The sequence below is a fragment of the Arvicola amphibius genome, chromosome 4 (assembly GCF_903992535.2).
Source record: "Arvicola amphibius chromosome 4, mArvAmp1.2, whole genome shotgun sequence".
In the NCBI taxonomy this organism is placed as follows: Eukaryota; Metazoa; Chordata; class Mammalia; order Rodentia; family Cricetidae; genus Arvicola; species Arvicola amphibius.
This window is the reverse complement of record NC_052050.1, coordinates 19,790,085-19,802,773: the sequence shown is the minus strand read 5'-3', so window position 1 is coordinate 19,802,773 and position 12,689 is coordinate 19,790,085. Positions and strand designations below refer to the sequence as shown.

General features: G+C 43.5%; 1 protein-coding gene across 1 annotated transcript in view; it reads left to right on the top strand.

Annotated features, from left to right (window-relative positions):
- Dhx8 (DEAH-box helicase 8) overlaps positions 1–12,689 on the top strand; it is a 32,340-nt gene that overhangs the window by 14,914 nt on the left and 4,737 nt on the right. The window contains exons 13-18 of the mRNA XM_038327304.2: positions 737–931; positions 1,218–1,403; positions 1,501–1,711; positions 2,487–2,668; positions 4,609–4,749; positions 8,463–8,618. Coding sequence (XP_038183232.1) covers positions 737–931; positions 1,218–1,403; positions 1,501–1,711; positions 2,487–2,668; positions 4,609–4,749; positions 8,463–8,618 — 1,071 coding nt within the window. The remainder of the gene's footprint in view (positions 1–736; positions 932–1,217; positions 1,404–1,500; positions 1,712–2,486; positions 2,669–4,608; positions 4,750–8,462; positions 8,619–12,689) is intronic.

Below are 12,689 nucleotides of genomic sequence, written 5' to 3'. Positions count from 1 at the left end.
CTAGCCTCAAACTAATGATGGTAAGAGGTGTTCCATCCTCTTACCTCAGCCTTCCCAGTACTGTGATTACAGGTGTGAACCACCACACCTGCTTTTAAAAAAAGTTTTTTTTTTTGGTTTTTCGAGACAGGGTTTCTCTGTTTCTTTGGAGCCTGTCCTGGAACTAGCTCTTGTAGACCAGGCTGGTCTCGAACTCACAGAGATCCGCCTGCCTCTGCCTCCCGAGTGCTGGGATTAAAGGCGTGCGCCACCACCGCCCGGCAAGTTTTTTTTTTTTTTTTTTTAAGATGAGGTCTCATGTATTTTCCATCTGGCCTCAAGCTTTCTGAGGATGACCTTGAACTACTAATATTCCTGCCTTAGTTCTGGAATTATGGGCATGGACCACCACATAGTACTAGGAATCAAGCTGGTAAACAGTCTGCTAACTGAGCTACACACCCTCCCCTCAGTCTTTCCTTTTGGTTTTTTGGACATCATCTCATACCATATCCCGGCTGACTTAAAACCTACTGTATATCCTAGGTTGGCCTCAAACTCAAACCTGCTTCATGTTTTGCCTGCCTGTATGTCTGCAGAAGTCAGAGGGCACTGGAACTACTGAGGGGCCACGTGGCTGCTGAGAATTAAACTCAGGTTCTTTACAAGAACAGCCAGTGCTCTTAATGACTGGGCCATCTCTCTAGCCCCTGTGGCAAATTTTAACAAGTATGTTTATATGTTGTGCTGCTTTCAGGCTGTGCATGACAATCAGATCCTCATTGTAATTGGAGAGACAGGATCTGGGAAGACGACACAGATCACCCAGTACCTGGCAGAGGCAGGCTACACTTCAAGGGGCAAGATCGGCTGTACCCAGCCCAGAAGAGTGGCAGCCATGTCCGTGGCCAAAAGAGTATCGGAGGAGTTTGGTTGTTGTCTTGGTCAAGAGGTGAGTGGTTGGAGAAGCTGCTGTGTGAATTCCAAAAGAAAAATAGAAAGGCCCAGATACCTTATCTATAAAATGAGAATGTTTTTACCTTTTTAGATTTCTCCCAAAGGAGAGAGGTTTTCATTGTCATCAAGATATTCAGGGTCAAGTCCAGGGCAGGGCAGACTTTACTAGAGGAAACCACTGAGGTCTTGGCTAGTTCCTCTCTACTAGGAGTATGAGACCTGTCTGATGATTTCACAGAGGGACCCCATGGCTTAGGTTTCTTCCTTCTGTCCTGCTGTAGGTGGGCTACACTATTCGATTTGAGGATTGCACCAGCCCAGAAACGGTCATCAAGTACATGACAGACGGCATGCTGCTGAGAGAGTGCCTGATTGACCCCGACCTCACTCAGTATGCCATCATCATGCTGGACGAGGCCCACGAGAGGACCATTCACACAGATGTCCTCTTTGGATTGTTGAAAAAGGTAGGCAGGTAAACCCCGGTTTCTGGGACTAGGATTTGAGTGCCCTGTGATGGTTCACATAATCTTTTTTAGTAAACCACCTTACATTTTCCTTTAGACAGTTCAGAAACGACAAGACATGAAGCTTATTGTCACCTCAGCCACCTTGGATGCGGTGAAGTTTTCTCAATACTTCTATGAAGCGCCCATCTTCACCATCCCTGGTCGCACCTATCCCGTGGAAATACTGTACACAAAGGAGCCCGAGACAGACTATTTGGATGCCAGTCTAATCACTGTCATGCAGATCCATTTAACAGAGCCACCAGGTGAGGGGAGTGGAAAGGCTTTTGTCTTAGCCAAAAATCCTGCTGTGAGTATATTTTTGACTAGTTTAAATATTCTCTTTGTAAGTCTCAAGCATGTGTATTTGGAATGGTAGTGGAAATGTTAAAGAAGTGATATTAGGGGGCTGGAGAGATGGCTCAGTGGTTAAGAGCATTGCCTGCTCTTCCAAAGGTCCTGAGTTCAATTCCCAGCAGCCACATGGTGGCTCACAACCATCTGTAATGAGATCTGGTGTCCTCTTCTGGCCTGCAGATATACAGACAGAATATTGTATACATAATAAATAAATAAATATTTTTTAAAAAAAGAAGTGATATTAGGTTTAAATGAGACAGGGTTTCTCCTTATAGCCCTCTTGGTTTATTTGGCGTCCATAGTGTGAATGTGTATTTTTGTATGTGTGTATCAATGCTATTAGTGTTGCTGAAGTCTTTCACTAAAGCAGAATGTGGTGCTTTGTACCTGTGGTTCCAGCTACCAAGTGGCTAAAGCTAAAGCAGGAGGATTGCTTGAGCTAGAAGTCAAGGGCCAGCCTGGACAGCTTGATTCAGCTCTGTTTCAGGATTGTAATCCCAGCTTACTAGCTAGGACGTCTCAAGTTCAAGGCATGCCTGAACTAAGTGAGACCTTGTCTCAAACTTTTAAAAAGTGAAAAGAGGGTTGGGGATGTGGCAGACATGCACAAGAGAAAACAAACAACAAAATACTCCCCTACCCCCGAGAGACAGAGTAAGTGATGCTTCATTCTCTTCATAGGTGATATCTTGGTTTTCTTGACTGGTCAGGAAGAAATCGATACTGCTTGTGAGATCTTGTATGAAAGAATGAAATCCCTGGGACCTGATGTTCCAGAGTTAATCATCCTCCCAGTGTACTCTGCCCTTCCCAGTGAGATGCAGACCCGAATCTTTGATCCAGCTCCTCCTGGCAGCAGAAAGGTAACGTGGGACTAAAATGAGGTTGTTCCACATACCCTGAAATCATGTGGGGTGTGCAGTCTCCCTAGTGATGGAATTACACGCACATGCCACCATGCCTAGTCTTTTTCTTTTTAATCTTTTTAAAAATATTGTTTTATTGACCTGTATATTTTCTCCGCTCCCATCTCTTCCTCTCCCCCTTCCTTATGCCCTCTCCCATGATCCCCACTCCCACTTTACTCAGGAGATCTTGTCTTTTTCTCCTTCCCATGTAGGTTAGAACCTAGCCTTTTTATATGGGTTCTGGGTATTAAACTCAGGTCTTCAGACTTTTGCGACAAGTACTTTACCTACTAAGCTATCCCCCCGCCTTAATTTATGATTTTTAAATTAAAATACTTGATTTCACAGCTGGACATGGTGGCATGTGCACATCATGACACGTGTTCAGGTCAGAGGGCAATTTGCAGGAGTCGGTTCTATCCTACCATCATTCAGGTCATCAGACTTGGCGGCAAGTGTCTACCCACTGAACCATCCTGCTAGAGCCTGCATCAGTTTTATTTTGTATATTGTTCATTAGTTTGATAAACATTAGATTATTTCTACTTTGTATTATATCATGAGTGCTTCTGCATGAACATTTGTTTATCAGTTTATTGGGATGTGTGTTTCTCTGAGTGTAGTCCTAGCAGTGGAAATAGATGGGCGGACACACATGGTGTCAGAAGGTGGAGGGGTGAAGAGTGAGGGAAAAATAACTCCCGTGCTTCTAACTTGCATAGCTGGGTGGAATGTGGTTCTAACCTGGGAGCAGGTTTCAGAGGGGTGGATGGTGATTTCTTCCTCTGTTGTTTCTGTTGGTTGGATTGTTTTTTTCTTTTCTTTTTTTTTTTTTTTTTTTTTTTTTTTTTCGAGACAGGGTTTCTCTGCGGCATTAGAGCCTGACCTGGAGCTAGCTCTTGTAGACCAGGCTGGTCTCGAACTCACAGAGATCCGCCTGCCTCTGCCTCCCGAGTGATGGGATTAAAGGCATGCGCCACCACCACCCGGCTCTTTTTTCTTTTTTTAAAACCATTTATTTACTTATTTTTTTCTTATGTTCATTGATGTTTTGACTTCAGTATACTGTGTGAGGGTGTCAGAAGCATTGGAACTTGAGTTACAGACAGGTGTGAGCCATCATGTGAGTGTTAGGAATTGAGCCCAGATCCTCTGGGAGGGCAACCAGTGCTCTTAACCATTGAGCCATCTCTCTGGCCCTAAGTCTGGATGATTTCTAAGCAGCACCTTTGTGGCTATGTGTCAGGTAAATGCCTTCCAGGGCCATTAAGATACTGGTATGATGTGGGACATTTTGGTGCCTCCTAGCAATGATTTTTCTAAGCAATTGTGTTTTATGAGCTGAACCTCTGGGTAGAAAACCAGTGGCAGAGCCAAGCTGAGAGTCATAATCTTCTAGATCACAGATACTGCTGTACACACACCCCATGAAATTCCTCTGTTGCCTCATGTTCATTTTATGATGAGAAGAAAAGATGCAATCCTCCTCTGTTCCACATATATGAACAGCCCACTTATAGTCCAGATGTCTCTGTGGGAGAAGAAGCAGCTCATTTTGCTGTGGCGCATGTGATGCCAGGAAGTCTGTGCTTTCCCAGGGAGCTGGAATATTAAAGTTATAGTAATCATCGCTCTAGACAATGAGATACACAGCTATTTATACCAAGTGAGGTTGGCTCTGAGCAGCCTTAGCTCTTTGCTGCTTTACAAACCTCTGAGGCACCACCCACTTCCAAAGGATCTATTCAGATGAAGGCCCCTTCCCTTCTGACACTGGAGGCCTGAGCCAGGGTTACATGTCAGGTGATAGCAGATGGAGGTAGCATCAGGTCCCTGGGAATCTGTGGGGCCCTTTCAGCCTCAGCTCACTCTGCCTCTGTCTTTCTCATTTGTAGGTCGTGATTGCCACCAACATCGCAGAGACGTCGCTGACCATTGACGGCATCTACTATGTAGTTGACCCTGGGTTTGTGAAGCAGAAAGTTTACAATTCTAAAACAGGGATCGACCAGCTTGTGGTGACACCTATTTCTCAGGTTGGCTGCATCTATGATAGCTTTTCCCAAAATTCTGGTGAGGGTATTTCTGGGATTTGTTATGGTTTGGAGTGGTCTTAACCACTGAGCTATCTCTCCAGCCCCCAAACACACACATACACACACACACACACACACACACATACACACAAAATCACATAATTATTTTTTTTGAGACAAGGTCTCAAAACTTATAAATATAATAAACATATATACTAAACATATGCTAAATATTTAATATGTATATATTATATATAAAATATATAATATATAAATAAAGTACATATTTGTAGTCTTGACTGGCCTGGAACTTGCTATGTAGATCAGGCTGGCCTTGAACTCATACCCCAGTGCTGGGATTAAAGGTTTATGCCACCACACCCTGAAAGCACATATTTTTTTTCTTTTTTTTAAGATTTATTTACTTATTGTGTATACAGTGTTCTGTCTGCATGTATGCCCACAAGCCAGAAGAAGGTATCAGATCTTATTGTAGGTAATTATAAGCCACCATGTGGTTACTGGGAACTAAACTCAGGACTTGTGTTCTTAACCTCTGAGCCATCTCTCCAGCCCTGCAAGCACATATTTTTAAATGCTTAGCAGCAGATAGCTGAGATAGTAGTAACTGATGAGATAATTATCCATTTCTTCAATAATTATGAGATAATCTCTTGCCTAAAGTATATTTAAAAATGAATTACCTGGTCATCTTTTCAAGGGAAATTTGGTAACAGCATATATAAAATTTTAAAGTTCATCTGTTTAACCTGTTCTGTTTCTAGGAACATATTGGAAAGTTAGACATGATTGAGTACATATTCAAAGAACAAAAATGATTGTTCACGGAAGGATGGCTTCTAGATCAGCCAGAAGGGGAAGAATTTAATCTAATATAGTATAACCATGCCGTAGAGTATTATGTGGGATTAATTGCTGGTGTGTATTTATATTTAATGTTGTAAATGTGTAACTGTGGCATATTGAAGGAAGTGAGCTACAAAATGTGATGAATGAAACAATCCAATTTTTGTTTAAAAAATACATGATGTGCATTTCTGAGCTGAGCATACGGCTGTGCCCCACACTGGAAGCTGGTAGGCAGGATGTTAGCTAGGGCTTTTTTGTGGGTGTTGCTATGCTACTGATTGTTCTCTTGGTGGGTGATGGGAACTTTTTTGCTTTAGACACTTAAATATTGTGTTCATCTTTTTTTTTTTTTTTTTTTTTTTTTTTTGGTTTTTCGAGTCAGGGTTTCTCTGCAGCTTTTTTAGAGCCTGTCCTGGAACTAGCTCTTGTAGACCAGGCTGGCCTCGAACTCACAGAGATCCGCCTGCCTCTGCCTCCAGAGTGCTGGGATTAAAGGCGTGCGCCACCACCGCCCGGCTGTGTTCATCTTTTATAGCAGCCCTGCATTAGCATTTATAGTTTGTAAAAACCACAAAGCTATTTTCATCTGATAGTTGGGTAATGATAATAACAGATAACATTCACAGGGTGCTTACCAAGTCCCAGGCACTGTCCTGGGTATTTCACATGCACTAACGCAGGGCACTCAGTGCTGGTAGACAGTGTTGTCATTTTACAGTCAGGAGGTAGGTGCAGTGGGAGTAAAGGACTTGCCTGTTCCCGCATAGCTGGTAGAGGCAGGGTTAGCTCTAGACAGCTTGGGGATAGTGCATGTGTTCTGTACAGCTTCTTAGTGTGTCTCTGTCTGGATGACCAAATAATTGACTACATGTGCCTTTCTTTCCTGACTTGGAGAGGCGTCATGGAATGCTATGCAGTCCCGGCAGTGTGAGTGTTGCCTGGATTCGTATGACTCATTGTGCTTTCATGTTTTTTGGTTTTCTTTTTTTTTTTTTTTTTCAAGATAGTATTTCTCTGTACTGGGATTAAAGGCATGCACCACCATGCCCAACCATTATTTTTTTTAAAGGGCTTGATTTTTTACACTGTTAACTATTACACATTCTACATTGGATATTTACTAAAGTCTTAAAATAAAAGACATATAGTGCTGGAGAGATGGCTCAGCAGTTAAGAGTGCTTACTCTTCTTGTGGAGGACTTGGGTTCTGTTCCCAGCTCCTGTGAGGTGGTTTACGATCTCCTGTAACTCCAGTTCTAGGAGATGGCAGTGCCTTCTTACAGCCTCTGAGGGCTCCCGTGTGTACATAGTACACATAAACTCATACATGTATCTCATATCCACATAAAAATAGTAAGTAAATCTAAAGAAATATGCTGGGTGGTGGTGGTGCATGCCTTTAATCCCAACACTCAGGAGACAGAGATAGGCAGAGCTCTTTGAGTTCAAGGCCAGCCTGGCCTACAGATAGAGTTCCAGGACAGCCAGGGCTACACACAGAGATACGCTGTCTCAAAAACAAAAATACCGGGCTGGAGAGATGGCTCAGTGGTTAAGAGCATTGCCTGCTCTTCCAAAGGTCCTAAGTTCAATTCCCAGCAACCACATGGTGGCTCACAACCATCTGTAATGAGGTCTGGCGCCCTCTTCTGGCCTTCAGGCACACACACAGACGAAATATTGTATACATAATAAATAAATAAATATTAAAAAAAAACAAAAACAAAAAACAAAAATACCAGGAAGGAAGAGAGGGAGGGAGGGAGAGGGAAGGAAAGAAAAAAGGAAGAAAGGAAGGAAGGAGAAACCATGCATAAGCTACCAGTAGACTAAGCCACTGACAAGTTGTTGAGTTGTTTTTCTCCAGCCATTTCATCCTAATAATTCATGTATACTCTTCAAACCCTTCAAAAGCTGGACATGGTGGTTCATGCCTGTAATCCCAATACTTGGAAGGCCAAGGCAGGAGACTCTGAGTTCCAGGACAGCCAGGGCTAGATAGACCCCTAAGCGTGAAGTCACGCACACACATTCAACACTGTTAATCCCAGCACTCTTTATTTCAGGCAGCTATGTAATGAGACTCTGTCTCAAGAAGCCAAACAGAACATAAAGCCAACAATTAATAAAATTAGTGTCATATTAATTGTAACTTGCACTTTTCATCTGATGGTTGTCATTTTTGTTATCAAACATTGCAAAGCCTATTTTAAAATGACTGCAAAGTCATCGGTGTGATCTACATCACTTATTTAGTTTGCTTTCAATTTTTTTTATATTTATTTATTATGTATACAATATTCTGTCTATGTAGATGCCTGCAGGCCAGAAGAGGGCACCAGACCTCATTACAGATGGTTGTGAGCCACCATGTGGTTGCTGGGAATTGAACTCAGGACCTTTGGAAGAGCAGGCAATGCTCTTAACCACTGAGCCATCTCTCCAGCCCCTTGCTTTCAATTTTGATCATAATTGTGGGGCTGGTGTTTTATTGTTTGTTCTGCTCTCTGTATTTCTTCTGTTCACCTGTCTTGTATGTGCTTCCCTGGAACAAACTTCTAGAAGTACTGAGAATTGGTAAGAGCATCTCTAGTGTTGGAAATGGTCTAAACTGGTAACTCTGAGAAACCCACCCCAGTGCAGTGGTAGATCTTTCTTTCTGAGCTTTTTTCTTTCCCTAAACCTCATGCTTAAAATTTAGATGAAAATATATTTGTTAAACCATGACTCTGCTTCATAAAAGGCAAACAGAAAACATTTGCCAGTCCCCTCCCCGACAGAGTTCCTGGCTAGAGCTGCTCAGCAATGATTTACAGCTGGTACTCTATATGCTCACCCTGTAGGCTCAGGCAAAGCAGAGAGCTGGCAGAGCTGGGAGAACCGGCCCAGGGAAGTGTTACAGGCTGTATACAGAACGTGCCTACCGAGATGAAATGCTGACCACCAATGTGCCAGAAATCCAGAGAACCAACCTGGCCAGCACAGTGCTGTCCCTCAAGGTAAGAACTGCCTACCGCACAGCCCCTTACTCAGGTCACCTCACAGAACATTCCTTGAATGAAATGTAGTGCTGTTTTGTGTCTGTGGTAACAGCTCCCTGTGCAAGTCTGGGCTGAAATTGCAGTCTCTTGTGAGTGCATGGTTTGTTTCATACTGTAATAACCAGCAGGATATTTGGCTCTACTAGGTTTTAGTTATGTAATCAGTGCCAAACTACAGACAAACATGTTTAATCCCAGCTTTCAGATTCAAATTTATTTGTTCCTTGCATTTTGCTTGCGTATGTGTGTGTGTGTGTGTGTGTGTACATGAGCTCCCACGTGTGTTTGAGACAAGGTCTGACTATATATTGGCCTGGAACTTGTTATATAAACTAGGTTTGACCTTGAACTCAAAAAGATCCACTTACCACTACCTCCAAGTGCTTTAATCCCCCAAGGGATTAAAGGCATGTTCCACTACATTCGGTGAATTCTGCTTTTAAATTTTGTTTTTTAATGTTCATTGTCATTATTTTTAATTATGTGCATGTGTGTGCACATGTGTGCATGTGGATATGTGAATTCAAGTGCAGATACTCTCAGAAGGGAGGCCAGAGGCGTCAGAATCCTTCTGGAGGTGATGGCTGTGAACCTGACATGGGTGTCTGGAATCAAACTCGGGTCCTCTGGAAGAACAGCAGAACTTCTGAGTCATCTCTTCAGCCTTGAATTTTGGTTAAAAAGGGGAAAAGGTGAACTGGTTCTGAAACTGTAAGGGGAGGTTGTCCAGGTCCCAGCTGTCGTGCAGGACTGGTTTTCAGTCAGAATTCTGCTCTTCCTCTCGCACTCCCCAGCGAGCTCTTCCATCTCTCTTGGCAGGAAGAGTCACATGAGTCATTTCCCAGCTCATGGCGTGTCCCGTGACGCCAGTGCTGCCCTGAGCCTTGGCACTTCACCACTGCAGAGTGCTCTCTTGTCATTTGTTATTCATTTAGTGTAAGAAAGACTAAAACAGGGCTTCAGAGGAAAGCCCGCTGTGGTCCCCCCCCATGGCCCAGACTTCTGATCTGGCCGTGTGACTTTGGGCACGTTTATCTGCCCAGCCCTCTGTTCTGTGATCTTGTCCTAAAAAGGCATCTGCTAATAGTGTCGGTTGGAGAGCGAGGTGGAAGACTGCAGGCGAAGGCACTTGGCACAGTGATTGCTGACATAACTCTTCAGAGCTATTGTTCACACAGTAAGCAGTTATGGATGCCTGCTGTGCTTAGGATTGCAGACCCCTCACAGAAGAACAGAGCCTCGTTCAGTCACTTTGCCATACATATGTTCTCATACATAGAACTCATGAGCAGTAGCTGTGTAGGCACTGTCTTCATGCCCCAGCCACTCCTATGGTATGAAGCACTCCACAGATGTGCAGAAGACAGGACAGCGAAGCTATGCTCTCTTATTATTGTAAAATATGTATAATATAAAATGTACAAATTGCTTTAAGCTTTTTTTGTCTTTCTGTCTGTCTTCCTCTTTCTCCTCTTCTTCCTACTCCTCTTCCTTCTTGTTCTTCTTCTTTGTTGTTTTCTGAGAATGGACTTCACTGTGTAGTCCTGCATGTCCTGGGACTCACTTGTAGACCAGCCTAGCCTCGGACTCTCATAAAGATCTGCCTACTTCAGCCTTGAGCATTGGCATTAAAGATGTGTACTACCACACCTGGCTTGTTCTGGGTTTTTTTGTTTGTTTTTGTTTTTCAAGGCAGGGTTTCTCTGTGGCTTTGGAGCCTATCCTGGAACTAGCTCTTGTAGACCAGACTGGCCTTGAATTTACTGAGATCCGCCTGTCTCTGCCTCCCGAGTGCTGGGATTAAAGGCTACCACTGTCCGACTTGTTCTGGGTTTTAAACCTACAGCCGCAGCTTAGTAAGCTCTCACTCCCCGCTGAGTCGCATCACTAGCCATTGTAACTTCTGCTGTTTTTGTTTTTATTTTGAGTCAGAGTCTTTGTGTGTAGCTCAGGCTAGCCCCAAACTTATGATCCTCCTGCTACTACTTCCAGAGTGTCAGGATTATAGGTGTGTGCCATTGTGCTTGGCCATTGTAAAATTTTAGTGTTATCTCCACATTAGATCCAGCCTTTGTACAGCCATCACGCTGATCTGTTCTCAGAGTGTTCACTTTATCCTTTTAGTCAGCTTCCCTTTCCCCATTACCTAGTCTTTGGTAGTAATATGCTACATTCTGAGAGGGGAGAAAGGGGGAGGGAGGGAGAGAGAGGTACGGAGGGGGAGAGAGAGAGAGAGAGAGAGAGAGAGAGAGAGAGAGAGCGAGCGCACATTTACCTAGTCTTCCTGACTTCACTTAGCATAATTCTTTTGAGGTGTGGACAGGCTGTTGTGTGCTGGGATTTCATGCCTGTCTTAGGATAATGTTCCATGGGTTCTCTGGAAGAAGCCAGTGCTCTTAACTGCTAGGTTGTCTCTCTGACCCCTCAATATGTGTGTGTGTTTAAGATTTATTTATTTATTATGTATGCAGTGTTGTGGCTATATATATACCTGCATGCCAAAAGAGGGCACTAGATCTTATGATGGTTTTGAACCACAATGTTGGTGCTGGGAATTGAACTCAGGACCTATGGAAGAGCATCCAGTGCTCTTAACCAGTGAGCCATCTCTCCAGCCCCTCAATGTGTTTAAGTTTTATTTTTTATTATGTGTCTGTATGGGTGTATGTGTACAGAGGCCAGACTGGTGGATCCCCTGGAGCTGGAGTTATAGGTGGTTGTGAGCATCCTGATATGGGTGCTGGGAACTGAACTCAGGTTCTGTGGAAGAGTAATGTGTGCTCTTAACCACTTGACCATCTCTCCAACCTCCTTTTGATATTTTTAAGTATGAACCTAGGGATATACAAGTTGGGTCATATGGTAACTATGTTTAACTATTTACTTATTTATTAATGTTTTATAAAACATTATTGATAACTTGTTAGCCTTGGTTGGCCTGAAACTTATAAAGAATGGCCTGCCTCTGCCTCATGAGGGCTATAATTAGAAAAAGCACCTGCCAGGCTGTGTTTTACTTTTTTTTAAAAAATATTTATTTATTTATTATGTATACTGTGTTCTGTCTGCATGTATGCCTGCAGGCCAGAAGAGGGCACCAGATCTCATTACAGATGGTTGTGAGCCACCATGTGGTTGCTGGAATTGAACTCAGGACCTCCTGAAGAGCAGCCAGTGCTCTTAACCGCTGAGCCATCTCTCCAGCCCTGTGTTTTACTTTTTAAACCACCACCAAACTACTTCCATAGTGGATTTTCATATTCCTATAAGAAATATACGAGATGTCCTGTTTTGTTTTTTCCTATTCTGCTACACCCTAATGTTTTATTGTAGTTTTTACTTGCATTGCCCTGAGAGAGCTTGTGTGTCTTCTTTGGTGAAATATCTATTTAAATGAATTTTTAACTTTGCTCACCACTCCATATCTCCTGTGTACTCTTTTCTTTTATTAGTGACCATGAGTGAGATGAGTGGGTGGTAAGTGCATATGGAGGTCAGAGGGCAACTTTTGGAAGTTGGTTCTCCCCTTCCATGGGAGGGGTAGGTCTAGGGATCAAACTCAGATTGTCAGGTTTGCCCAGGAAGCAGTTTTATCTGATAGATCATATAGCTGCACTTTTTTATTTCTTTCTGTCCTCCTCCTCCTCCTCCTCCTCCTCCTCCTCCTCCTCCTCCTCCTCCTCCTCCTCCTCCTCCTCCTCCTCCTCCTCCTCTCCCTCCCCCCCTTCTTCTGTGTGTGTGTGTTTTGAGACAGGGTCTCGTGTATTCCAGGTTGACCTAGAACTTATCAACCCTCTTTGTTGGGGGGTAGACTGGGGGTTTGAGACTAGGTCTTACTATATAGTCTTGAATGACCTGGAACACTCTATGTAGGACTGTCCTTGAACTCACAGAGACCCACCTGCCTCTGCCCCTGCCCCTGCCCCCTCCTCTCGTGGAGGGATTAAAGGTGTGCACCACCGCACACAGTTCCAGCCTGTTTTTAACACTGAGTTAAAGTTTGTCCTTTTGTTGTAACTGTGTGTGTTT